At 51.0% G+C, this 24,851-nt stretch overlaps 5 protein-coding genes; 1 reads left to right on the top strand and 4 right to left on the bottom strand.

Moving 5' to 3' along the window:
* Positions 1 to 1,333: 1,333 nt before the first annotated feature.
* On the bottom strand, positions 1,334 to 2,170 carry CHC_T00008371001 (Gal-2,6-Sulfurylases II). Its single transcript, XM_005710312.1, has one exon. It carries the CDS (start codon positions 2,168 to 2,170, stop codon positions 1,334 to 1,336), a length of 837 nt encoding a protein of 278 aa, XP_005710369.1.
* Positions 2,171 to 4,087: 1,917 nt separating this feature from the next.
* On the bottom strand, positions 4,088 to 5,293 carry CHC_T00008940001 (Gal-2,6-Sulfurylases II). XM_005710311.1 is given in 2 exon segments: positions 4,088 to 4,627; positions 4,628 to 5,293. 1 exon segment carries the CDS (start codon positions 5,291 to 5,293, stop codon positions 4,628 to 4,630), a length of 666 nt encoding a protein of 221 aa, XP_005710368.1. The 3' UTR covers positions 4,088 to 4,627.
* Positions 5,294 to 9,043: 3,750 nt separating this feature from the next.
* On the bottom strand, positions 9,044 to 10,712 carry CHC_T00000660001 (hypothetical protein). XM_005710310.1 is given in 2 exon segments: positions 9,044 to 9,191; positions 9,192 to 10,712. 1 exon segment carries the CDS (start codon positions 10,710 to 10,712, stop codon positions 9,192 to 9,194), a length of 1,521 nt encoding a protein of 506 aa, XP_005710367.1. The 3' UTR covers positions 9,044 to 9,191.
* Positions 10,713 to 13,039: 2,327 nt separating this feature from the next.
* Positions 13,040 to 13,699, top strand: CHC_T00000659001 (hypothetical protein). XM_005710309.1 is given in 3 exon segments: positions 13,040 to 13,095; positions 13,096 to 13,214; positions 13,336 to 13,699. The coding sequence occupies 2 exon segments, from the start codon at positions 13,096 to 13,098 to the stop codon at positions 13,697 to 13,699; spliced, it is 483 nt and encodes a 160-aa protein (XP_005710366.1). The 5' UTR covers positions 13,040 to 13,095.
* Positions 13,700 to 21,082: 7,383 nt separating this feature from the next.
* On the bottom strand, positions 21,083 to 22,071 carry CHC_T00009261001 (Putative endoglucanase type K Cellulase, Endo-1, 4-beta-glucanase). Its single transcript, XM_005710308.1, has 2 exons — positions 21,733 to 22,071; positions 21,083 to 21,631 (listed from the first exon to the last, which is right to left on the bottom strand). Exons 1-2 carry the CDS (start codon positions 22,069 to 22,071, stop codon positions 21,083 to 21,085), a joined length of 888 nt encoding a protein of 295 aa, XP_005710365.1.
* Positions 22,072 to 24,851: the final 2,780 nt, after the last annotated feature.

The following is a 24,851-nucleotide window of genomic DNA, read 5'->3' as shown; positions in this document are numbered from 1 at the left end:
ATGGTGCGTATGTCCTGGTGAGTGTTGTTTGTGATGTGAGATGTAGTGTGATTTGTCGTGTAGTTTGTTGTGTAGTTTGTCGTTTGGTTTGTCGTGTGTTGAGTTGATGTGGTAGGATTTGTCGGTGGGTGGTCGTGGTTTGTCGTGTTGTGTGTTGATGTCGTACGATTTGTCGGTGGGGGGATGTAGGTGAGGGGCTGAGATGGGGTTAGCCTGGGGCTCCTCCGCGTTGGGAGGGATCAGTTTGTTCTTGTCGTGGTGGGTTCCGATCGTGAAGCGGGGAAGGTTGAATTATGCAAGGTAGCAAAAGGTGCCCATAACCTGTGTGAACAGAAGACCGATACCTCCTCGTTTACTCGTCGTCGCTCGCTAGTTATAAGTCTATCCTGAAGGACAGACTGTCCTGTGCGGTCTGACAGGGAGGAAGGATAATTGTTCTAGAGGGTTCAGGAGAGTCTTGATTATTTCCAGATACCTGACTAATCACGGACATCATTTGGCACTCCCGACATAGACAAAAGTGTGCAATTGTACAATTTGTCTCCTATTTAGAGGTGGACTGTCAGCTCCCGGGTGACAAAGGCAGTAGCAACACAACAGGTGAATCAGAGTAGGATCGTGATAGTAGCATATTCGTAAAAGGACAGGGACCCAGTATGAATGATACGGTTTGGCCTAGGCGGCAGTTGCAATTGAGCATACTTTGGTTTTATTGTTGGCAGTGCGTCTTGCTGCCTGTGATGATAACCATACACGCACACACGTCCACACGTATTGCACGACTCACAGCCCTTCAATGACGACGGCGTGAGGCCACTAGCCTTAAGCGAGAGAGGAAGAGATAGATAGATAAACAGAGATATCGACTCATCAGCACACTGCCGAAACTTAATACCGTACAGTATGTCTAGATGAGATTTGAAGCAGTACAGTAACCACAATGGAAGTAGGGAGCAAGGCGAATTCCGCAAAGGTATTCTGTTGACATGTAATGCCTGAGTCAGTCTGCATTCGAGGGTACTGTTGAATCACGTGGCATTCCATTAAAACCAAGGCGCGCATTTTTGTCGTAACTACGTGCGATCGCTGCGGGCATACAACCAGCATTTTTTGCGGTACATAGTCATTTTGAGTAGCGATATTCCATGCATAACTGCCAGGGCAATACAGCTTTGGCCCTAACAACTAAAACAAAATGAAATGTCTTTAACTGAAGTACATGGCCAAGTTCGTCCATGTCTACTCATCGTTCATTACAGTTCACAACAGTATCCATGGAAAGGGAAAAAATAAAGAGAACGGTACTAGGACTATGTGCCTTCTCTTATTTTTATTAAACAGTGAATTCGAGCTCGAGAACCGTCCTGTCATCCACATTCGACCGGCCCAACCTGCGTTGAATCGTTACCCCATTCACGACAACGTTGACCACCCACCTCGTACGCTTATTGAAGCAGTTATTGAAGTGCATCAACTTTACAGTGTACTTCCCTGGAACCATGTTTTCGAAGGACACAGCTTCCTTGCCGGCCGGAAACAGGCCGCACGCGGCCACCAAGTTGTCATTGACACGGCCTCCCAAAGATCCAGGAGGGCCTTCAACGGAAAGATCGAAGTCATCGGAGGAATCCCACGCCACATCCACAACGATCGGGCGGACAACGGGTCGGAATGCTATGCAATCTCTGGGATCTGAAGTAGCAATCGTGCGGAAGACGGAGCCATCAGTGTTATCAATGTTGTAGTTGCGGATGGGAAGACGAACGCAAAGATCATCGAGGAAGTCCTCCTGATTGCCGACAGAGGCACGACGAGCGACACCTTGACGGTTGCGCTGGAATGTGAGAGGGGTGACGCGGAAGTAGTTTCTCGGAAAGGCGGGGCTGAGTCCATTAGGCCTGAACTTATTGATGGGAGTGATGGTTGAGCCAGATTGAATGAGGGCAGTGCCAGTGGATCGAATCCTTCCGAGCGTTCGGCCACCGGGGAAGTTACGGCAGATGAATCCTGTGCGGGAATAGTCAGGCCCGCGTAGAATACTGCGGGCATTATTCGGACGCATAGAGCCGTCTAAACGGCAGAAGCGGAACCTGCATACGTTCCTACATTGGGCGTTCGCTGTGAAGGCGAGAGCGGACAGGAGTAGGACGAAGAGGAATGAAGCGTTCATGGCTGCTATGTGATGAGTGCTGCACCGAAGCGTTGGTTGTTTGTGTTGTGGTGCAGAGAGTTGGTCAGGTTTGAGTTGAGGACTGTCTTTATACTCGTAAATGTGACTGCGAAATAGCCCATGGAGGGGACATTAACAAAGAAGAAATAACCCCCAGTGGCTGTAGGGCTGTTGTTAAAGTATGAGACTCGAATGTTGGAATAGAATCGAGCACTTCCGGTACTTGAAGTCAGGACGCAGATATCATGAGATGGATAGCGGATGCTGTTCTCCGCGAAAGTAGAAACTAAAGGCAGAGAAGAGCTGGAAATGGGCGTTTTGACTTTCCCTTCGAGGACCCCATGGCAATCATGCATGTAGACTACGGATCGCGCAAGTATGCTTTGTAACGGACATGGGGATCAAACATGGAAGAAGGATTCGATTAGAAAGGAAAAAGCTTTGAAAGCGAGAAAAGCAATAAATCCTGCTGATACTGTACCAGCAGGATTTATTAATAAAGGGGAGGCGGAGGCGGAGGCGGAGAAATGTTTTGGGAGACATGACGCTTAAAATACCAAGGACGCCCCCTGGCTAAAAGGGCCAAAATTAACGAAGTAGATAGTGTTCGCGGAATGTGATGCACGGTAGGCGCGCCTTATGACATTAGCAAGATGTGCAAAAGACTATTTTCTCTGTACATCCAGCAGGACGATGATGAACGGAAGCAGCTTTTTGGAAATAGTACGGCACAATGCAATATGTAGAGCGTTTCAGAAGGTTTCGTAAAACGAATCTGAATGGGGTTGGAAAGGCGGATGAAGTGGGGGAGCAGAGTAGGGCTTTTTGACTTTGTAAGAGCCAAATTTTGGCATGCATTGCAGGAGGACAGCTATGCCATGTGTGACGGCACATTGCCAGCTTGATGGCGCTGATAGATGCTTTGATGTCATCAGCTCGTGCGCGTCAGCTCGTGCGCGCTGTGCTTTGCAATGGGTGGAGTTCAATAATATGCAGGTGATGAGATGTTATGTGGCGGAGAAATGTACACATCTATCAGTCTGGGCGTGTTTGCATAGGACGGCAAAGAATAGGAATGATCGCAAAACAATCTATCACCAGAAACCGCGGCTTCTGTTGATGTGGCGATGGTTGAGGTATGAGAGGGGAAGGATACTAAGGATATTGGACTACAGATGGCACTCAGGTGCAAACCCACTATTATTTAGGTAGGCTTTTTAGGTAGGCGGCGACGGCCGCTCTGTGACATTGCGCCCTCTGGGTGGTCGGAATATAGCATAGTCAAGAGTCGTTCTCTACTGTGCTTGCCCCTCGGTGGCCTGCCGAGGTTCCGGCGCTGACCGCCCCTTCCACCACAGCAGCGGCAGGGCCTAATAGGTGTGACGATGGAGGGGCGGTGTCGGACGAAGCTAGTGACCACTGCATACAGTACAAGGGTGAGCGCGGTCTGGTAGCCCGAGTAAACTTTTCCGTTCTCTATCTCTCTTTGTTTGTCTCGGGACTACCCTTGGGTAGATCGACAGCTTCCGTCCTTCCTGGCATAGACACCGCGGACAGTCATGCTGCACATGCATCCCGTCGCCATCACATGTCATCCGGCGGCCTTGTCAGAGAACAGATGTAAATCTCGCCTCTCATTCATGGCGCTGTATGGCTAGGGTTCTGAGACTGAATCGTCACTACTTTTGGATTGGCCGTCAGAGAGATTGTTTGACTTTGTATCATACTGTATCCTAGGGTGCGGCTGGTTGAGATGCAGCCCCGAAATAAGTTGGCTGCCAGTGGCAGCGGCTGCCACTGGCAGCCAACTTACTTCAGCAAGACAAATGATATGTGGCAGGCTGCCACATATCATTTGTCTTGCTGTAAAATGCATCTATCCCCGAAAAAGCCCCAAAAACACAACGGTACACCTGATCACAGCTCTTGGTGCTTTCTGGTTAGCACCCTGATCTGTCTTTACGGTACGCAGTTACAGGCTCTTTCAACTCCGTGTCTTCCGTACAGGAAGCATCTCTGCCAACTAATCTTAGTTGTGTCTTAGAGACACGCTCTACCCTCCGCAGACAACTCTTGTGATCAGGAATCTTCGCGACAAGCATTTTATTTCGTGGCTATCCCTATATCTTCTAAAAACACCTGCTGGAGCAATCCCAGAAGCATTCCTGCCAAGACACCACTCCGCTGACGCGCGCGTCTTTGCTACCCTGGTAGATGTCGTGACAGCCACGGTTGAAGGGGAATCTACTTACAGTTACCAATTCGGTACGCCTCCTTACGGGATGGTGAAAGTGATCTCAAGAACCTCCCTGCCATCCACATTCGAGCGACCACTTCTCTGCAGCACCCTGACTCCCTCCACGATCGCATTTACTCTCCACCGCGTGCGCGCGTTGAAGCAGTTGTTAAAGTGGAATAATTTGATCGTGTACGTCCCCGAAACCTTAGTGGTAAACGTCACAGTTTCCTTCCCGGCGGGCGGGCCACCGCACGCGGCCACCAAATTGTCGTTGATTCGGAACCCATTAGACCCCGGCGGTCCTTCCACGGAGAGGTCGAAGTCGTCGGAAGAATCCCACGCCACTTCCACGAGCACCGGCCGGTTGACCGTTCGGAACGAGATGCAATCCCTCGGGTTCGACGATGCAATCGTGCGGAACACGGAGCCGTCGTTGTTGACGATGTCGTAGTTGGTGATGGGCAGACGCACGCAAAGATCGTCGAGGAAGTCCTCTTGGTTCCCGCGGCTGGGACGCCGTCCCAGGCGGATTCGTCCAGTTGCAAAGGGATGTTGTAGAGGCGGAAGTGGTTCCTAGGAAAGCGAGGGGAGAGCCCAGTCGGTCTCCATCTGTTGATGGCGACGTTTCCCTTGTTCTCCAGGATCGCCGCGCCCGTTCTCTTAATCGTACCGAGCGTGCGGCCGTTCGGGAAGCTGCGGCAGATGAAGCCGGTGCGGGACGAGTCCGGCCCGCGGAGCAGAATCCTCGCGCCCTTGGGGCGCAGGCTCGGGGGGTCAGAGCCGTCGGCGCGGCAGAAACGGAACCGGCAGGTGCGGCCACATTGCGCGCTCACGGTGAGGGCGAAGGCGGACAGGAGAAGGACGAAGAGAAATGAAGACTTCATGGCCGGGGTGTGTCGAATGCAGGAACGTTGCTTCTCGCTGTGGTGGTGGGAGGGATATGAAGTGCATGGCGTGAGCTGAAGCTGGGTTTATATAGAAGGGAATCGATGCGTTAGAACCGGCAGACTCGCCCCAGATTGTAGGCAGTGCGTCTGGAGGAGGACCTCTTGCGGCGCTCATGGTATCTCAAGCAAACTTGCGGCAGAAAATATCTGGCAGAGATGCATGTTGCACTTCTGTCTTTACTCAAGAGAAAGGATAATGTTGATATGTGTTGAATCAAAGAGCCCCATACACTTCTTTGCAACGTGAATCTGGGACCATACTGGTAGGTGCCCCGAAAACAGTCTCTCATTCTGAGTCACTTTGGTGTTTTGGATAGCGCAATGTGATCCGGCTCAGATGCCATAGGGTTGCAACTTTTGGTGCTTTAGGAAAGCGAGGTCTACGTGTTTGATTTGAAGTTACAGAAAGTGACCTCCGGTTTAGTATGTTGACCTCCGCGGCGCTGTGGAATATGGTGCACTCTCTCAGATTTGGAGCAGAATAGAGGTTTACTAATTCAAGGAAGAAGAAACAGAATGGCTTTGTTGGGCAGGGGAGAGTCGAAAGATCAGGACACGTGGTGAGAAGTGTTCAGTGGGTATACGGCTAGAATTCAATAGATTACAGCCACGTTTGCCCCAAAGACTACGCTGAAAAGGTACATTAACATGCCCGTATCAGACGACACTATGGGGGGCGTCTTCGCCAGCAGCTGCACATAGCGAGTAAGGGCGTTATCTGACACGAGGGCACAATATCGGCTGGCTTTCCCAAGCAATCCCGTGTGATGTTACTCAATGCAGTTGAGTGAGTTGTGAGTTGACGAAAGTTTACCAACCTTCGAAGAGACACCCTACACGAGGAACACGGAGGCATAGTGGAGATGCGCTGATGTCAGATTGGTGGTACGGGTTGGCTGATATATTGCTTTGTTGGCGTTAGCAAGATGACAAGTTGTCACCTGAAAGGGTCCTTCTATCCCGACTGCGGGACACGAGAGATTTTCATACTATCAAAAGATATAATGCTTCTCGAGCAATGTACGCTAGCTATCCTATCCATTCGAAAAATTTTCATCATCACCACCCCATCGAGCGTTCCCCAGTCCGATAGCCCCTTGACTTGGAGTGCAACACGATAACGGGGGCACCTGCAGCATGTAAGGCCCTACTTCCACTCGAAAAGGCTTGCTTGTGCTCCCACTCTCGAGTTTCCGCTGTTGGCTTTCTACGTGCTACCGTCTAAAACTTGTAGATTAGCACAAGAGATTCATCTATAATTTCGAACTGCTTCTCATACACGTCGGTCTATCTCAACTTGTGGTGAGCGTCCGCACTCCTTGAACAGACCTGTACAGCATCTTCGAATGAATGTATGAGTACGGGGCTCTGTTCTGCAAGATGTTGTATGTTTGTTCTTACCAGCGTGGGTGACAGCGTAGAAATCGCCGTTTGAGCTTTCGGAAGAAGCATTTCTCCAGACAACTTTCTCCATAACGGTGGACTGGTGAAAGGCTGTGAAGGTTTTTTACGGCGGCCTTTTGTTCTGCGAGAGCGAATCCTCATTAGTAAGGCAGTCATTAATGGCAGAGCCCCACGAAAAGAAGTGTGGCAGACGCCCAAAGTAGAAGAGACAATACAGTACTGCTTTCCATGTGGTGACGGGGCGGCTCGCTCAGGCTACACCGGGCACAAGACTCGAGTGTGATAAACTTAGGTTGTAGGTCCCTTGGCGCCGTTTCCGGCATGAAGCAAGCACACCTGCCACGTAAATGAACGGAAAGATATAGGTGGTACAGTATGATACATACCTGTGCTCTCTCCCTTCGCTTTGTGGTTCATTTTCCTGGCCGCTTGTTCTCCACGCGATCCCTCCGGCGCCGATGAATGCAATGCAATTCTGTCATACGGCGTATCGTTTACTTGCGCTTGCGGGGCAAGCAGCGGGATCTGAAAAGCATAGCTGTGTGTCTCTCTGAATGTCTTGTTGTGAAAAGAAAATGTGCGTGGTGGAGTTTGTGTATGGGCGATGCTGCGGGGAGCGGGGACACGTTGAATGGGTAGCTGCGGGCTGGTGGTAGCGCGTTTGAAGAGAGCAAGTAGCTGGCGCTGGCAGGTGACGAAATGCTAAAGCTACGTATGCATCAAGGAGGACGAGTGGTGCATCGTGCGTGCTGTTGTCACTCGCGAAAGGTCGCTTGCAATTCACGCCAGCAAAGCACCTCCCCCCCTTAGTTTGACATCCCACTGTACTTGGGTGGTGGTGTTATTTTTTGAGGCCCGTATACTTGTTCGATTGACAAGAGGTACGTATGGCCATTCCTGGAGAACACTGCCGTTATAAAGTTACTAGAAGGAAGGGTTATATGGTTGTTGTATGCGTGTGGGGGCAAGGAGAAGTGCCTTGCGAGGGTTTTCAACATGTCGCTTTACTCTGGGTCGTCTTGACACGGAAGATGTATGATTTCATTTTACAGTGTAGCAGTGGGGAATGGAAGGGATCTCCCGTCCGTGGGCACTGTGGTGCAAGGCACTGTGGTGCAAGGAACGATGATCCAGTTTTACTGAATATTTGTTTTTTTGTAGTGCTAAACAACAAAAAAAGTTGTAGTAAGAGAGCGGTGCCGGGACGGCGGTGCTGCCTGGGAAGCTGGTGTCTGTGATACGTGTACGCGTGTCACAGTGTGGGAGCTGTACATGGGATTCATGACAGGCACGAACGTAAATTACAGTATCTATGCAATGTTCGAGAATCGGAGGGAATATGGCACCTCCTTGTGTACACATGGTACACGTGTCATTCAGCGCCGCTGTCACCTCCAGCCGACTCCTACTACAGTACTACAGTACTACTGTCTGTCTGACAGACAGTAGTACTGTAAGATAGTAGTAGGAGTGACTCTGTCATGGAGAGACTCTCCCTCAGGGAGAGTCTCCTGTGGTGTTAATTGATGCTTCAGGGGAGACACGTGTGGCAGCCCATAGTTTGCTTCACCAAGCGAAAATGCGGTGAGACCTCGGTGTTCCACAACTCCCCAGTCTTTCACGAGCGCTGGTCCGCAGGACTAAATTTTGCTCTGAATTGCTCTGTGTTCCACAATATGCCGATGGGAAGGGTACCCTTCGAAGGGTAGGCGACGGTGCAAGTAAGAGGCGAGAGCGGAGGCGATCATGGAAGAGGGGGAAGGCACGTCGCTTCACTAACTACTTCGAAGTACAGAATTGTACCCACAATTCTGCATCGTTTGCATTTCTGCAATGCGTATTACACGTTGCTACGTGTACAAGAAATTTGTCTCCTAATGAAAGCACCTCATTCTTTTACCACTTTTACACACACACACCCAACTGCGGCTACAGCCGTGCGGACTCAACTCCCTTCTTCCCGCTGCGCATAAGCAGCTTGCAGCCCCAACTTTCCCCCAAGTCTATTATTTTAGAAACCGAATCGTTTCACGCTGTCCTTACGCATTCAGTGCGCACTGCACCTCCTTAATATATGCCCCCATTCCCTGTCATCTTGTAGAGGTCATAGAGAAAAAACCACCGTCTGACCAGCAACTACAGTAGAGACACACACCCAACAGAATGATGTAACGGTACAGTATCGCATAGTTTTCCGTGGGGCACCTGCCAACTTCTTCTCGTTTTTACATCTAACTTCGAAACTACCCCTGCTCTCCATGCAAGAGCCGCGGGTCCGCACTCAAACGAGCAGATGCTGTCTGAAATGGGCATCTCTACTCCGGCACGGGACCGAAACGTTTATTTAACCCATTAATGGTCGGTGTATTCATGCAAAATCTAGCCCGCTCACTGTACGTTGAGTTCGTACGTAGAACGCCGGTTTTCTGCGTCATGAAACACATCTTGCCTCGGCCTTAGGATCCACAGTCCGTGCCCTCGGTACAACTTTCCCATTTCGATACTCCTGCACGAGGATCTTTGCCGGATTCAAGTAGCACTCCGTATCACCACAGAGGCTGTCATCTGCATGCTGCAAAAACTCTTCCACGATCCCCTTAACATCGTCGTCCACCAAATCTCTCAGCGCTGCCTTGAAGTCCGCCCGCATCTGCACGCACACCACCGGCTTTTCCAGATCAGCTGGACCACCCTTGACTCGCTTCGCCCTCACAATCTCTTCCAGCCGCGCCCAATACCGCTCCCACCACACCCTGGTAAACGGCCCGTCCCTCACGATCGCCGCCACCGTCTCGTAAGCCCCATGCTCACCGTTGGCCTTCAACAAGCTCCGAATGATTAGAAACAGCAACGCAAACGTCTTGGTCGTCGTCACTTTCGCCCGGTCGTCATAATCCGGACTCTCATCCTGTACATCATCCTTCTGTGATATTTCCAGCTTGAAACCCTTGGCATCCATAAATGCTGCCTCCCACATCACGTCGATCACGCGTTCAAACTGCCCCCTCCAATTCATCCCGATATTCTTCAGCCACTTCCCCGCCCGCAGATCGGTATGCCCCCTTTCGCTGCTCTCCAGAAACGCCTCCACAGCCCCGCGTACCGAGAGGCGGCACCGCTCGCAGAAGCGCCGCAAACCCCGCTCCATCAGCTCATCACTCACAGTGTTGCCCTGTTGTAACAGGTCGGCCACATCCAGATACAGCGCGCGCTCCATGTCCGACTTGATCCCCGGCATCGGATCCGCGTCAAGACAGAAGCGCGGCTCCGTCCAAGCACGGGCGAGCAAGTCGCAGGCAGAGACGCCGCGCCAGAGAAAGAGACGCGTGCGGGAGATGGAGGTCGGTTGACGGCTCTGGTTCATAGCCCATAGGGCCCCGAGGTCCAGGGAACATGGTTCGTCGGTCTGGGCAGTGGCCTCTGCCTGTTCTCGAAGCGCGTCCTCGTGGACCGCAAAGTAGCTATTTGCACGGAGAGCGGCAATCGGATGGGCGGGCGTGTCGCCGCCAGTGGCGTGGAAGATGATGGAGGGCAGGGCGATTCCGCGCTGGCCAAACTTGAAGCGGTCCCGAATGATGGCGGCAAGCTCGTTGCGGGTGAGCCTGCTCTTCATGAGGCGGCGGACGCGGTAGAACGAGGTGACCGTGTCGCGGACTTTACCAGCGACGGGGGCCCAGGGGGCGACCATGAGAGCGATGAGCCATGCCTTGGCGTTAGCAGGGACTTCGGGCTTGAAGCTCTGTTGGACGATGACGAAGAGCATGAGACTGAGTTGCAGAAAGAGGACGATGAGGGCGAAGCGCCAACCGGCGTACACCTGGTACTCTGCAGATTCCGAGCTGCTTTGACGGCCCGTCGGGTTGGAGATGAGCGAGTAGCTGGCGACCAGCACGGCTGTGAGGAAAGCGGTAGTCTCAAATGCCCCGAAGCCGAGGAACTCAGGGTCTTCCATGATGCCGGCGGTGATGCGTGAGAGGGGAACCGACAACTCTGCATGGTTCTCCGTCTCGTCCCTGTCCTGTTGTGGGCACTGTTTTGTGCGAGTTATCGACTTTTCATACATTGCACAATGGATCAGGCGTTTCTCATAACGATTATTTATCCACCGCCAGTCCTACTGGGAGGTATGGAGCCGAACCACTTTGCCGGAGACCTCGTCCGCCTTCCGGTTCTTTTCGACACAAGCGTTTACTTTTGCCCCTTGACAAAGGCTTCAATCCTCTTCCAGTCGGCGAAGGCGTAGGCCAGCGCGGCGAGCGTGAGCGCGCATCGAATCCCCCCGGCCACGACGCGCTCTCTGAGCTCATCAACATCGACCCACTCGACGGCGTCAATGATCTCGCTTTCCTCTCTCTGATCGGCCGCTGGCACGCGTTCGTCCGCAAGCACGGCGAAGACGGGCAAGTCCGTAAGCATGTAGGCGGTGTTAAAATTGCACCAGCCGAGCTGGCACACGCTCGTCACGGACACACCGAGCTCCTCCTGCACCTCCCTGCGCGCCGTAGCGGCGGGGGACTCACGCGGCTGGGGGAAGCCACGGGGGAGCTCTGTGGAGTAGAAGCCGTGGGGAACGGAGAGGGGGTCGTCAAACTGGGCGGAGCCCGGGATGGTCGGCGGGACAGGGCGCCAGTGGCGCAGAAGGGCGATTTGGGCGCGCGAATTTAGCACTAAGGCAATAGCGCCTTGTGGCTCGGCGATAGCAGGTAAGTCATAGAGGGGAGTCTTAGGCGTGCACACGACGAGGTGGTGGATGCGTGTGAAGGGGGCGTTGTCGAGAAGGAGGGGCGAACGACGGATATTTGGGGTGAACGAAGGGTGCGCACGCAGGACTGTTGAGAGGGGGCGAATTGTTTGCGGAGGGTGCATCGTGGGTGGGAGGAGATGGAAGAGGTGGGAGACAGGAGGGGAGAGACGGAAGATGGGAGGTTGTAGGTTGGATTTATATCGCGGAGAGGCGGGGAGAAGACGGTCCGAGATTCGGCGGTATCATACATTCTCAGCCAAAAGTTTTTCTCCCGCCCCCTCTTGTTGGACGCCGATGCCAACAATCGCGCCGCTTCCTGCGTTCTGTGGATTCGCCCCATGCTCGGGCTGCATTTATACGTGCGCGTATCGAGCGAGATTGCCTCGCAAGTATGCGTATCTGGTGCTCGCATAGTGTCCCTGCCTGACGACAACGTTGGATCGGCGTCAAATTTTGTACAAACCCCGCGTTTGGCTCCTTCGCTCCGGCCGGAGTTTGCGTGCATGCCGTCGCATTTGGCATTTGCGGGGCAAGCATCTGGACCGGCGCTCGTGGGACCCATAGATCTAGTGATCTTGCATGTCCATCAAACCACCTTTGCTACGTGCTCTGTGCGCACGGACAAGGAGAAGAAACGTGCGCGTGTGCGGGCCAGCAAGGTTAGGTTAAACATCGCAGAGGGGCGTGGCGCTCACGTCGTCGACGAATGACGATCATGATGATCGCATCACTCGCTCAGCGCCAGGTAGGAACCACTCGTTGGAATTTGTCTTTCACCGTGTCCTGCGCTCAGTTGCGCAGCCCGCCAACAATACTCTACTCTCTCTGCCTGTTTGAGTAACTCGCTAGTTAACGTGTGCAATCACACCTCTTAAGTGTGTGTCTTGCTATTGCAAGAGGTAGCAAGCCACCAGTTCGCGTATCACATTCGTCAGGACTGGGCACAGAACCGCCGACCTTGACCGTTGGTATCAACCTCAGTCTACACTGCGAGATTGAGGTTTACCAATAAGGTCTCGCAATCGTCTCCGCCTTCTCCACTTCTGCCTCTTATGAAGTCACGACGATGACACTGCGATGGTGAAAGGAAGTCGTGGAAGTCTCACGGGTCTGGCTGTGCCTCACACTATCCCTCAAGGTGGTGCACGAGACCCATGAAGCTCCTGCCTCCACGGTCTCGATGGGAGTGGATCTGTGATCCAATTCAAATGGATTTATGATTATTCTCTGAGAATTTTTCTTACATACCCCTTTTATTTTGGAATTTTCCTTACGTACCCCTTTTTGTGAGCCCCATTTTTTAGGAGCGCTAGATTGAATACGTGAAGAGGTGAAGAGGGCGTCGCAAAAATGAGTTTGATCAAAGGGAGCACGTTCCCAGACAAGCACAGCATCTCGATGGCATCCTTGGCCATGTGCGCCACCGTGGGCCGATCTCACAAGGTAAAAAAGTCCGACTCTGGGCGCCTGCGTATACAGTGCCCCTCCCAGGAGTGCTCATACATCGTGAACGCCCATCCAGACCGCAGGGCAAACAACGGCTTGTGGAAAGTGGGGTCGCAGCGCCTCAACGAAAGTCGCGTTGCTCTACATGTGGTCGAGTTGGGCAGTATGTATGCTACGACCTGCGAAGCCCCAGACACTGTGTGCCTCCACCGGAAAGTCGTTCTGGAGTGAGGGGCACGCAAGAAAAATTCCAAAACAAAACGGGTACGTAAGAAATAAACGCATTTAATAAGGTTGTCCGTAACATCACGAAAACACGTGTTTTGGCGGCGAGTTTGCTCGGATTTTCTGAACAAAAATTTTCAAACAACGCGTTTGGCAAAAGGCATACCGAAAACTGGGGGCATGTGAGTTCGCCACGAGTTTCACATCCGCCTGATCACAGCAGTGCCGGATCGACCCGTCTTGAAGGAAAACGAAGTGGGTCTTCCGTTCTTTTCATCAGCACAAACGAGTCTCATACTGCACGAACCGTATCGATATGCGCGCGCCATGGACGCCCCTATCGCTTCATCTGCGCAAAGTCCATCAATGGATCAAAGCGCGACAGGATCTGCCACAGATGCCGCCGAAACAACCGCGAAAGAGCGAAAGATAGACAAGTACAAGTTTCTAAAAGCGGTCCTCTCCAAACGGCCCCCCTCAGGCTGTCAAGAAGACGAAACACATCGCCCTTTCGATTCGACTGAGAGAACCATTCTATCCTTGTGGCGAGCTGCACTATTCGCTTCAGTCGTGTACACATGTAAAAAGGTCTGCACGAATGCACTCCCTGCAACTCGCTGCCACAAGAGATCAGGGAGCATTGCGGCCATGAATTGGAAACGGCCAATACAGGGGGGGGGGGGGGGTCACGATATAGTGCTATCTTTGTTAGTGCCAGCTCCGATATTGTGCTATCCTTCTGCGGGTGGCACGAAATTTGAGCCAAAATAATAACAGAAATGCTTGATTAGACTTCAGTCTGTAGTGAAGATGCAAAATATGAGTGATGGGTCCTGCGAGCAGGGCTCCCATGCAATAAATTGCTATTGCAATATTTTTGCAACATATAATATAAATACTGAATTGCAAGTCTTTTCAAGTATTGCAATGCCTATTGCAGTCTCCTGTTTATATTGCAATATGTATTGCTCTGAATGTCGTATTGCAATGCCTATTGCTTTCCAAATCCGATATTGACGTTGTGGATACTCTATATACTTATAAATGGGTTGGCAGTGTACCTTGAATTACGGGCTTCTTGCGGCAAAATACGCAATGGTACAAACAATTCCCAAGCATTAGATACTACCGTTGCCCAACATCATGCTGACGACCTCGTACTGCCAGGTCATCAGCACGATGACCTGTCGACCTGCGATGATCTGGCGTTCAACGCGAGGTCATTTCAGGCCGACGGCAACAGTAGTGATTTAGTTGGCACTCAATACGCAGCTGCGAGACAAGTAATAGCGGGACACTTCCCCGAATATAAACAGCTACACAGCTACATAACTTTGTGCAGCACAGCCAAAGATCATTGAGCTCCTCATTCCGCTCCGACAAAAATAACAGCCAAACCGTCGAGCAATCTTCTCGAAATGCCCCTGCAACGACAGCCTCGACCAACGAGGATAGACATTGTTACTGCTTTGATGACCTACGGCGGAAAGGAAGCGAAAACCATGGCAGACAGGAAAACAGATCGGGTTTTCACAAAGGTCTATCTCAAATACCGTCCCTCCCATGCCGCTGCTGCTGCTGCTCTCCCTATTTTCCCTCTTAACTTCAACCCTCGCGCTCCCCTTGCACGGCAACGTCCGTCTCTTCGACGTCTGCGCATCCCGCAGCCTCCGCTGCCGCCACCTCCCTCTCCGCCACTGCTCAGACATCTGCGCCGCCGTCCTCGACCCTGATTACCGCGCCACCTCCCTCACAGACGTCTGCTCCCGGCGAATCACTCCCCAAAAGTCCTTCTGCACATCCTGCCCCGTCCAAGGTTTCCGCCGCTTTCGCATGCTCGATTTTGACGGGCCTTGCGCTACGGTCCATCTCCACTTGTTCCTTCAACATACCACACAACAGTCCTTGACGAGCTGAAAGCCCTCCCGCTCGACGTTTGTAGAAATGTGGTCCAGGAAACGTCTTCCAAGAAAAGTTTTTTGATGAAGCAGCGCGCATTTTCTGTGAGGGTCTGTTCTATTCAACTGGCACCCGCCCCTTAATGACGCCCGCGCCACGCCGTCCTCCACCAGCCCTACCGATAACTGCGGCATCACCTGCGCCCTCACTCGCTTCGAACCCACCCTGACATGTCTCATCCACACCATCCGCCACTCCGTGACCGTCGCTGAGAGCGCCTTCTTCTGCTCCACACTTCCCCACGTCCCCAGCGAAACAAATGGCCCAAGGTTATGCGTGTGAAAACTGCAGATGTGCATGGAGCGCCAAAAAATCGATCGGCAATTACCACGCGGGTTGTATTTCGACAATCGTCGAGTTCACGGGCAAGAGTTGAGCAAGAGGGCACAGTTGTGCTGCAGCGATTTTTTCAAGTGCTGGCGAGCGAAGAAGATGTATTGTAAGCGATGGTGCATGCATACGCGCCTTTCAAGAGCATAGGGGATGCAGAGGCGAGAGGAAAGCTGTTTCTTGGTTTTGGAAGAAATGCAGGCATCATGTGCGATGACTATCGTGTTGGGCAAGAGTAGCATGAATGGGTGGGCTGTCTAACTGTGAAGGGCGGGTAAGCCTGTTTCCTTCATGTGGCGTACGGCACGGTCGAAAGAAGACATAAGCGACCGAAGAGAAGACGATGGGAATTTGTTCTGACATCGATCTTTTCACAGGATGTTGGGTAATATCACTGACTGCATACTGAGTACTTTATTATGCCTTGCTGTTATTAGATTGTTAGTGGACGCTAATTGGACGAAACAGCCAATACACGTGTCCAGTAAATTGTAACTTCGGGCTTTGATTGGTCAGCCAGCGTCTACCTCGTGGAGAGATTTTCACTGCACAGCGTCGTCATCAACAAGCCCTGGGATTTGTCGGTAATTTGCGTTAGCGCTTGCCTCGTGCAGGGTTGCTGACGAGATCTACGCTGTTGTTGAGACAATTGGGCTCCTTGTGCGGACAAGGAGCAAAGCTTGAGTGCAAATGGCAGCTTTATTGATGTTTCTGATCTTCTGTTTGTCTGCCTCTCTCTCTACTCTCTCTAGCATAACATAAGTACCTCTAGCGCGCGGAGTGTCGCGCCTGTTGAATTGGTGTCGCGCCGGATAGGATGGAGAAGCCTTGACCTCTCGTGAATGCACAAGTGTACAGCCGGTCACAACCAATCCCATGACGCCTGTAGGTCATCGCAGCTCTTGTCTTACAGCTGTTTGTCGACAGGATTGGTGGAGCTGCTTTTCACGGAAGACGTATCCACGTGTTCGCAGTGTCTTCTTCTACAGCAAGCAAACATCAGGTAAAATTACGCACACACAAACACACACACACATGAAGAGGACAACAACTTCAACACTCACCTCCGCTCCGTCGCCGCGCGCTCCGACAGCGGCATTGGCCGTTCCACGCGCGCTCGGCGCCAGCAACCCGAGCGTGAGCAGCGTCGATAATTCGCGCGTGATAATTCGCACAGGACAACGGCCTCTCCTCCTTGCGCTGCTGAAGCCGCTGAGGTGACTCCCGCCCAACCAAAAAACAACACATAAATTGCATCCGACTGCTCGGTTGTTGGCCGATGGTGCCAAGATGTTGGGGGATGTGGGTTGGCACCAGAATAGTATGATCGCAAAGACGTTGCTGTAGTAAGTCGGTCAGACGGAGGCCCTTGCCATTTACAGTAGGATGTAAGGCTGGTGCATCACTGCTAGCCTAGCAGTGCTAGGACACCGCCCTGTCTTTTTAAAGACAGGGCTTAAATAAAGTCAATCCATTTCGAGTGCGCGTCTTTCATAAATGAGCAACCTCGGCATATACGGTAGACAGAGGTCGCGGAAACGGTTTACTTCTTATTATGAATAATTCGAATTCGAAGATTTTCTGTGAGCGGCTGTTAGTGACATCATCCATGCGCCAAGAACCCGAGCAGGCCTATCCGCTTCGAGAATCTGCTCCTTTCTACTGTGCCGAATCATGCCAGCCCCCTCCCATCACTGTTTCATGCAGTCCCAGCTTCCTCGTTCCCAAGATTCTCGACATGCGTCGTTCGCGGGTTTCAATTCCACAAAAAATCGAATCCTTTTCGTCACGCTTCAATGAGTCTTCCAAGCTGGTGTTTCAAGTTCTTCGCCCATATATCACGTCTAAACGATGCATTCTTGCAGTTTTCATTATGTATCGCCTGTTGGCGGTTTCAACTATCCAATGGCGCGCTGCTGTAGTTCCCACTAATCACATTCGCCAGTTTGCTTCGCAAGCACTTCCGAAACTCGACAGCGACCAGCGCAGAAGTACCGACTGGAAGTTTGAAGAATATCTCATATATCCAGAGGCAGTGTGCCATCAAGCAGTTTCTGCTAGCAATCTTCAAGAGGATTTGCATAAGCTCCTGCTTGCAATTCCGCGAGAGGCACGCTTGGAAATTATTGCACAAGCTGTGCGAGAAAAGCAGACAGCGGTCCATTCGATCAACAATTCCGTGCGCAATGTACTGAAAGAGAATGAAGCCTTTCTTTATTACGCGTTCTGGTCAACGACTTACAGCCCTGGCGGATGGCTATTCGTAAACGAGCAATACTCGACGTAAGTCGGCATTTTTCAAATTCTCTCTGATTTTCGCAACCAAAGAGGTGATTCTAACATTTTTCTTGATGAATATTTTTTAAGCAGATGCATCGTTGCCGTTGCTATTGCACTCTCCACCACTACAGATATTTCTGGATTTACTCCTAAATCTGACAATGTACAGATAGGGACCGAGCAGTGCTACTGCGGGTTTTTCTTTTGCGCGAAGTGCCCTATCTTTTCCGAGCAGGAGGCAAGACTTCCCATATACAATCATCACAAAATTCCAAAAGAGATAGAAGAGAGACTGGAAGAATGGATGGTTAGAAACGCAGTCCAAAAGGTCAACAAGTTATTCTCAGCCTAAACTAGCCCAGGAGCACAAATTATTTCTGCTTTGCTGCCGAAGGAAAAACGATACTACACTGATAATGGAACTGGTTAATGGAATTTATGTTGTTGTAGTTGAAGAGCATTAGAGAAATTGGATTTATTCGCTGATATCACTTGAATGCGCATTTAAGTTGACAAATATTACAAGGACAAAAAGGGCTTGAAACGCTTCTCTAACAAAAAATGCTCAGAGTTACTGCTCACAAATCTTCGGAAGTATATGCCTAATCGGAACTGTGTGGTACAACTATGTGGTATATCATCCTATGGAAAGGATGGCTTGCCGGATGAAGTAACTTGAGGAACTGGTTCGTAAATTAATTGTGGCAGGTAACTTGATAAACAAAAGAGAAGGAGAAGTGGAATAATGCGGATGAATGTGACTCTAAAAATAAAGCAGTCATAAATAAAGTAGTGCGATGTACGAAAATGGGAAAATGGTTGGTGAAAGTCCCGGTCATTACAATACCTCTGCGACCATTTGATGAAGTAAGAAAACCAAAATCATTCATTAGCACCCAATGAGAAAATAAATCATCTTGGAACGGATCATTCCTAAGGCAGGGTTGCAGCAGTGTGTGCTTGCAAAATCCTTCTGGATCGAAGGTTCATGGCTTTATGATTCAAACACGCAACGTTTAAGACCGCAGAAGTATGCGCTTTGCCATTTTAGACAACGGTCCCGTTCGTGTTTCCGGTTCCATATGCAGCTGGTTTGTGAATTGGCTCACAAGTACATAAGCAGCGAGGCCGTTCTCTGATTTCAGAAGGCCTAAGCATAGACATCATTAACTCTCGAACTTTGAACTATTCGTTTAACGGAAAAGAAATCCTGATTTTATCCGGCTATACACAAGCGCAATATATTACAATGCCTGGACACCAATCAATCGTGACTAACTCTCTACCCAAGCAAACTCTTGCATATAAATTGTTAGAGAAACACGGGCTCGCTGGACACGCCGAAACATGCCAAGCAGCCGATCAACAGCTCCTTGAGCTCCTTCAAACGGGAGATCACGTGCCGGACACGGATCGCCAGAACCGCCGTGACTTGCGTCATCTTCGCTCCTTTGCGATTGACGGTCGGAATACCGATGTCGTCGATGACGCGATGTCTTACGACAAGTCTACAGGGAAGATGTACCTGCACATCGCCGATCCGACCCGTTTCTTCCAAAACCCGGCCAATGATCCAATCGTCCTCGAAGCATTGCGGAAAGTCTCTACCGTGTACACCGGGTTCACAACGGCTACGAATATCGACATGTTTCCCTCGCGTCTGACTGAAGACTTCGTTTCCCTCTGTGGCCCCAAGACCGGGGGAAAGGCCCTTTCCTTCGGGTGCCGCGTCCTTGAGGACGGAGCACTAGGCGACATTTCGGTGGAGGCGAGCCTCATTTCTTTGCCGAGACGCATGTCGTACGCGATTGCCGACCACTCTATCACCAACCGCTTGAGCGAAGACCTGCTCTCGCTACATCGTCTCGCGCTAGTCCGGCATCAATACCGGCGAGAGATGGGGGCGGACCTCGGCAGGGCCAAGCGCAAGGCGCGTGAGGGACTGTGCTTTGATTCGACGCATCTGGTGTCGGAGCTGAGCCTAGTGGCTGGGGAAGTGGCGGCGCGGTTCGCGCATCGCAAAGGCATCGCCGTCCCCTTCCGCGGGCAGCGGCGTGACGGAAACAAGCTGCAGCCCTCCGAAGTGACGTTGCACGCGCAGCGGCACAGCGGGCTGGGGCTGTCGCATTACTTAAAAGTGACGTCTCCGTTGCGAAGCAGCGTGGACTTGCTGGCGCACTTCCAGATCAAGGCGGTGCTGCGCGGGGAGCTGCCGCCGTTCGTGGCGCGGGTGTTGCGCGGAGAGATCGCGCGGGCCAACGCGACACTGCGGAAGGTTGCGGCGTACGCGAAGGACGTGCGGTTCGGTAAGGGCGGACAGGCGCGCAGGAATGCAGCCATTGCGGAAGGGCGCGTGAGAAAGGAGACCGTGGCAACGAAGAGCGCGTATGTGGAGAAAAAGACGGGGCAGAGCTGTAGGAAGACTGGGGGGAAGACGCCGGAGAGGCGAACGAGGAAGGAGGGGAGGAATTGGAACTGGCGAAAGACGATTGTTGCAGCGTAGGTAGGGTAGCAGCATAGAAGTAAAGCGTTTATTTGTTTTGATAGAGAGAGAGAAATGTACAGAGACTAGTTTATTGAAGACTGCAACAAGACTTCACTGCACCTGCTGCCACTCTGCCGTTTTGCTTGCTCACGCCCAACGCATGGTCGGCGGCGTTTTCTATCCGGTTAGCCTTCTTACATCATCGCCCGCAGTGGGGACTGGAACCCCCGGTAGAATTTAAGCAAGAGCAGCTCTATGATTTGCAATTTCTCAGAGCGGAGAAGCCGTGTTTGTTTTAACCGTGTGTTTATGCCGGCTTGTGCCGAGTAGAGGTATCGCTGAGGTACAGTATGTACAAGTATGACAGTCATGCTCCGTTTTTTTTTCAGCCGATCGTCGTTTCTAGTTTTAAGATGGTTAGCACGGGGCGCGTCACCGGAGGTATGACAGGCGCACTTCGGAAGAGGGGTAGCAGAGTACGAGAAGAAATAAATAGAAAAAAGCGGAAAAACAACAACAAAAACAACAAAATGAGCAACCAAGACGGAGAAGCAAGTTTTATGCGGACTGATGAATCGTAATCTTCATGGTTCTGTCTTTACTCGTCGTCGCCGTCTCGTGGGTCTAAGTACCGCGTGTGACAGACTGTAATGCGGACAGTCTGTCCTTGCGGTCCGTCATTTTATACATACGGTGCACATCCCTCTCCACCTGTCTCCTGGCCAGGGGGCACTCTCTTTTATCACAATGTCCTAGGCAAGCCTCGGGGCACATATCTGCACTCGGAGCGTGTCTGCACTCGTAGCCAGGAGACAACCCCTACATGTTGCTCGGCATGCAGGAGAGCACAAGTCTACACGCGAGTGTAGCCATCCCTTGTACAAGGACGGATCCTGTTGCGATTCGGTAAGAGTTTGTTGCCCATAGTAACGCTCGGGTATGCTGATGCAGGCGAGCAGCAATCCATGGTACTGGTGAGCGTTCCACGAGGCATCTGCTCATATCTACTATCATCTCTGCGCTTCAGGTTGGTAATCTCAACAAACTGCTGAGGGCAAGGAACGCGTTGACCTCCTGTGATCTGCTTGTTCCCGTTGTTAATTCTCGCACCCCAGTCAAACGAACGTTTGCAAAGAGTGCGCAGATTGGGCTCATTTGTGGAAGATCCTGCAGGCCTTGGCCTATATTCGAGAGTGGCCGGCCATTTCGGTAGTGATCTGCAACCTGTTCGGTAGATATGGCCTCCGCATCTCCGGCCCCACTCAGACTTGCCGCTAACGAACTGCGGTCTAACTGCAATATCCAGATAGTCATTCGTGTTGCATGGGCGATTATCGCTGGCCGTTTTATCGGTCGGTCCTGAGCATGCATTCCAGACACCGAACCCTCCCCCACCCATTTGCTGCGTTCTCAGAGAATATTGGAGCCAGGGGAATAAAATACGTCAGATTCATCAGAAATGCTCAACATCTTTGCCACCAGTATGAGAAACGATCAACTTACCATATCGAACTGGTTGGTACTAATTTCAGCCCCCCAGTTGGTTACCTGTGCGATGATTGGCTTTGTAGGTGGATTGAGGTTGAACTTGTAGCATTTTCCAATGTTCAAATTGTTTTGAGCACCGTACGATCCAACACCAAATAACACATCCTGACCCGTCTGTTGCTTGTATTGATACTGTTTGAAGGCCATCAGTTCAGAGCCGAAGGACCAATCTACACACCTGTACTCATTTTCACCTTGGGTGCCACTGCAAACACTGCTCCCAGCCTGTGCTGCCGAGAAGAGAGCAATTATCGCCGTGGCAAAGAGGAAGTAAACTACTCTATCAAAGTCCATATCGACGAATCCTGATGATTCAGTAAATTATAACAAAGGCGGTTGGCGGACTTCCGTTGGAATGTATTGCTTTGCTGATGCGAGAATAGGAGGATGTAGTGGTCGTTTGAGTCTCCTTTATATCCCTTGATGAGGACGAAGGCGTCTGCGAAGTCTTTTCATATCTTCCGAGACTTCTCAGTCGAAACCCCTGCAACAAGTCAGAGGTGCTGCTCCCACTACTTCAATTGCAAGGGTAATAGGGATCAAGATATAATCCTTTCAAAGAGTGAAAAACGTTGTCCCTCACAAGCAACCCACACGTCCCTTTCAGTGGCACGGGTTGAGCACCTCCTAGCTATATTTCTAGATCATATCGGCAAGTTCAAGTTTGCCACCTCGCTCGAAACGGTAGAGCGATTAATAAGCCCATTCTGTGGGGGGCCAGCGGTCTAAGCAATATCCGCGATGTTACCGCACTGTTGTAGAAGAAGACAGCGGCTACACACTTGTATGGTTACCTCCTACGTTCGACAGGTTACTGAAGTGTGTAAGTAGCTCTGCACGTTTCTATAGAGAATTACTGTACCAATTCATCCCCAGAACAACCCTGTCCCCATAAGTAGTGATGCTTGCCCATGAGACCCACGATAAGTCATTTCTCATTGCCATAAGTCATTTTTCTCTCGCTTCACAAGGAACATTGAGCGAAGACACTTTGTGCTGAATAATTGCTTCTCTCCATCGCACTGGATAAGCGAGACTCCATTGGGCTAGAATGCCATTCACGTGTACTGCATTGTAGTGCTTCTTTAAAGAACTCCATCGAGTCTCGATATCACGGCACAAGCCCCGCTGTATGTTACATGTCAAGGCCCATAAAAGTCGCACCTTCGACAAATGGATGGCATCTAGAGGCTGTGAACAGCAAGGTTTCTTTCGGCGAGCCCCTTCCTCACTGGCAGCAATTGCAAAAGCAATGTCACAAGAACCTCTCCTTCGGTGTCACGCTGCTGTATGACTCACAACGCGGCTGGTCGTCATGGAGAAAAGAAGCAGGGAAAGTCTGAATAGCTTCAAGAAAAAGATGGCCCCAGTAGCAACGTCAAATTGGGTTTCTCACCATAGACCTCGAAACACGGGCGTAATGTCAATGTCCGAGAGAGGCTATTTGAATGAAGACCGAGATAGGTTTACTATTGCATGGTTTCGTAGAGTTTTTATTCTTCTGCACTGCAGAATGGTGTACTTGAGAGAGGATTCTATAAGCTAAACACTTCTTGTGAAGCATACCTGGTCAATGTTAGATTGTCTTTGCGTGCGTCCCATTTTCTCCTAGAACTTTATAAACGCGAAACCCATCTTCACAATATACGCTCAAACTAGCACCGACTACTTGGTACTGTATACCTATGAAGCGGATTATTCGAGAGGCATATAATTTATTGCTGGAAAGAGTATTAATGCATCATTTCTTCGAGGAATCCGTTACCACAAGGCTATTGGCACGACGGAGCAGTTGTACTGCACTCCGACACGAAACGTCCCACACTATGATCACTGTGAGCACCGAGCATTTCTATCCCATCGAGCAATCGAACATCAGCACTTGTTGCCACGAAACTTTGCTTTCGCTCTTGAAAATGATGGCCTTCAAACTTGCTGTGCGAGCGCGCTTCGGAAACCGCAGAGGAAAGGGAACCCCTTCCTCACAGCAGGGACTCCGCCCTGTTTTCAAGTACAGAAAAGGAATGGCCAAGTGCATTGATTGTACCTCCTCGTCCAGTGCCCCTCTCATGGGCATATTCCGTGACACTGCCCATACAGTACCGAACGGTACTGTACAAGTACCGGTCCACTGAAGTTGAACAGAACTGAGATGGCAGGCCATAAGTAAATTTAAAATTGTCCGATTCAGTCGGGTTTTTTTCCATTAGAAAGCTGATGGCCTTGACCGTCCAGGTCGGGGTGGCTTTTTTTAATGGTGGATAGTAGTAGACGTAGAATTCCCGAACACGTGGGAGCGCTAGCGTCGTCGATCCCGACCCCAATGTCACTCGAAACTTGAACAACAGTTTTATTGGTCAACGCGTAGTAAGTATCAAAAAAATTCAAAAAAAGTTGTATCTCAAATTCTATCTGCCACGAACGACTTCATTGCTTCAGTGCTGAGATGAACTGGAATGTATAGTATCTGTAGGAGAGACTCAAGACCTTGGGGTCGACTTTCCTGGGGGCATGAGCGACGACGGTGTTAAGTACGGTAGGAGTGCTATGTACACGTGTAAGATACGACAGTATCCAATCGAACTTTGGGCGGCAAAGCTCGTGGTCAGATTTGATTTTATTTTTCACAGCGCGTTTATGCCATTTGTTGGACCTGAAGTCAGGAGATATGTCCATTTCTGGTGCTCAATCTTTTATTTTGGAATAAAAAGGGCAGATTTTTCGCTTGTTCAACTTTTGGGGTGACTGTTCAGTTTTGGGTACCCCATACTTGTACAGTTTTGTGCCACTCCCTTGTCGTATCTTACACGTGTACATAGCACTCCCACCGTACTTAACACCGTCGTCGCTCATGCCCCCAGTAAAGACGACCCCAGGTCTTGAGTCCCTACCACAGGTTATAAGCCCTTCTTTTTTCTTTTTCCCCGCTCCCACTGTACACCCTCTCCATTCCCCCTTCATCCCCCCGCAACTAACCGGCTCACAGCCACCCTCTTACCCCATCCTGCCCCCAACCGGCCCACGGCCGATCATCACATCACACACCGCCAAAACCGGCCCACGGTCGATCCGCA

This window comes from Chondrus crispus, genomic scaffold, assembly GCF_000350225.1.
Source record: "Chondrus crispus Stackhouse genomic scaffold, scaffold_560, whole genome shotgun sequence".
Taxonomy (NCBI): Eukaryota; Rhodophyta; class Florideophyceae; order Gigartinales; family Gigartinaceae; genus Chondrus; species Chondrus crispus.
Note: the sequence above shows the minus strand (reverse complement) of the source record. Positions and strands in the feature narration are given on the sequence as shown.

Coding starts and splice junctions, on each gene's coding strand:
- CHC_T00008371001 (XM_005710312.1), bottom strand. CDS start 2,170: ATGAACGCTTCATTCCTCTTCGTCCTACTCCTGTCCGCTCTCGCCTTC.
- CHC_T00008940001 (XM_005710311.1), bottom strand. CDS start 5,293: ATGAAGTCTTCATTTCTCTTCGTCCTTCTCCTGTCCGCCTTCGCCCTC.
- CHC_T00000660001 (XM_005710310.1), bottom strand. CDS start 10,712: ATGGAAGACCCTGAGTTCCTCGGCTTCGGGGCATTTGAGACTACCGCT.
- CHC_T00000659001 (XM_005710309.1), top strand. CDS start 13,096: ATGTGGTCGAGTTGGGCAGTATGTATGCTACGACCTGCGAAGCCCCAG. Junction 13,215..13,335: donor AAAATTCCAAAACAAAACGG/GTACGTAAGAAA, acceptor GTTTGGCAAAAG/GCATACCGAAAACTGGGGGC.
- CHC_T00009261001 (XM_005710308.1), bottom strand. CDS start 22,071: ATGGACTTTGATAGAGTAGTTTACTTCCTCTTTGCCACGGCGATAATT. Junction 21,632..21,732: donor GTACCAACCAGTTCGATATG/GTAAGTTGATCG, acceptor CTGAGAACGCAG/CAAATGGGTGGGGGAGGGTT.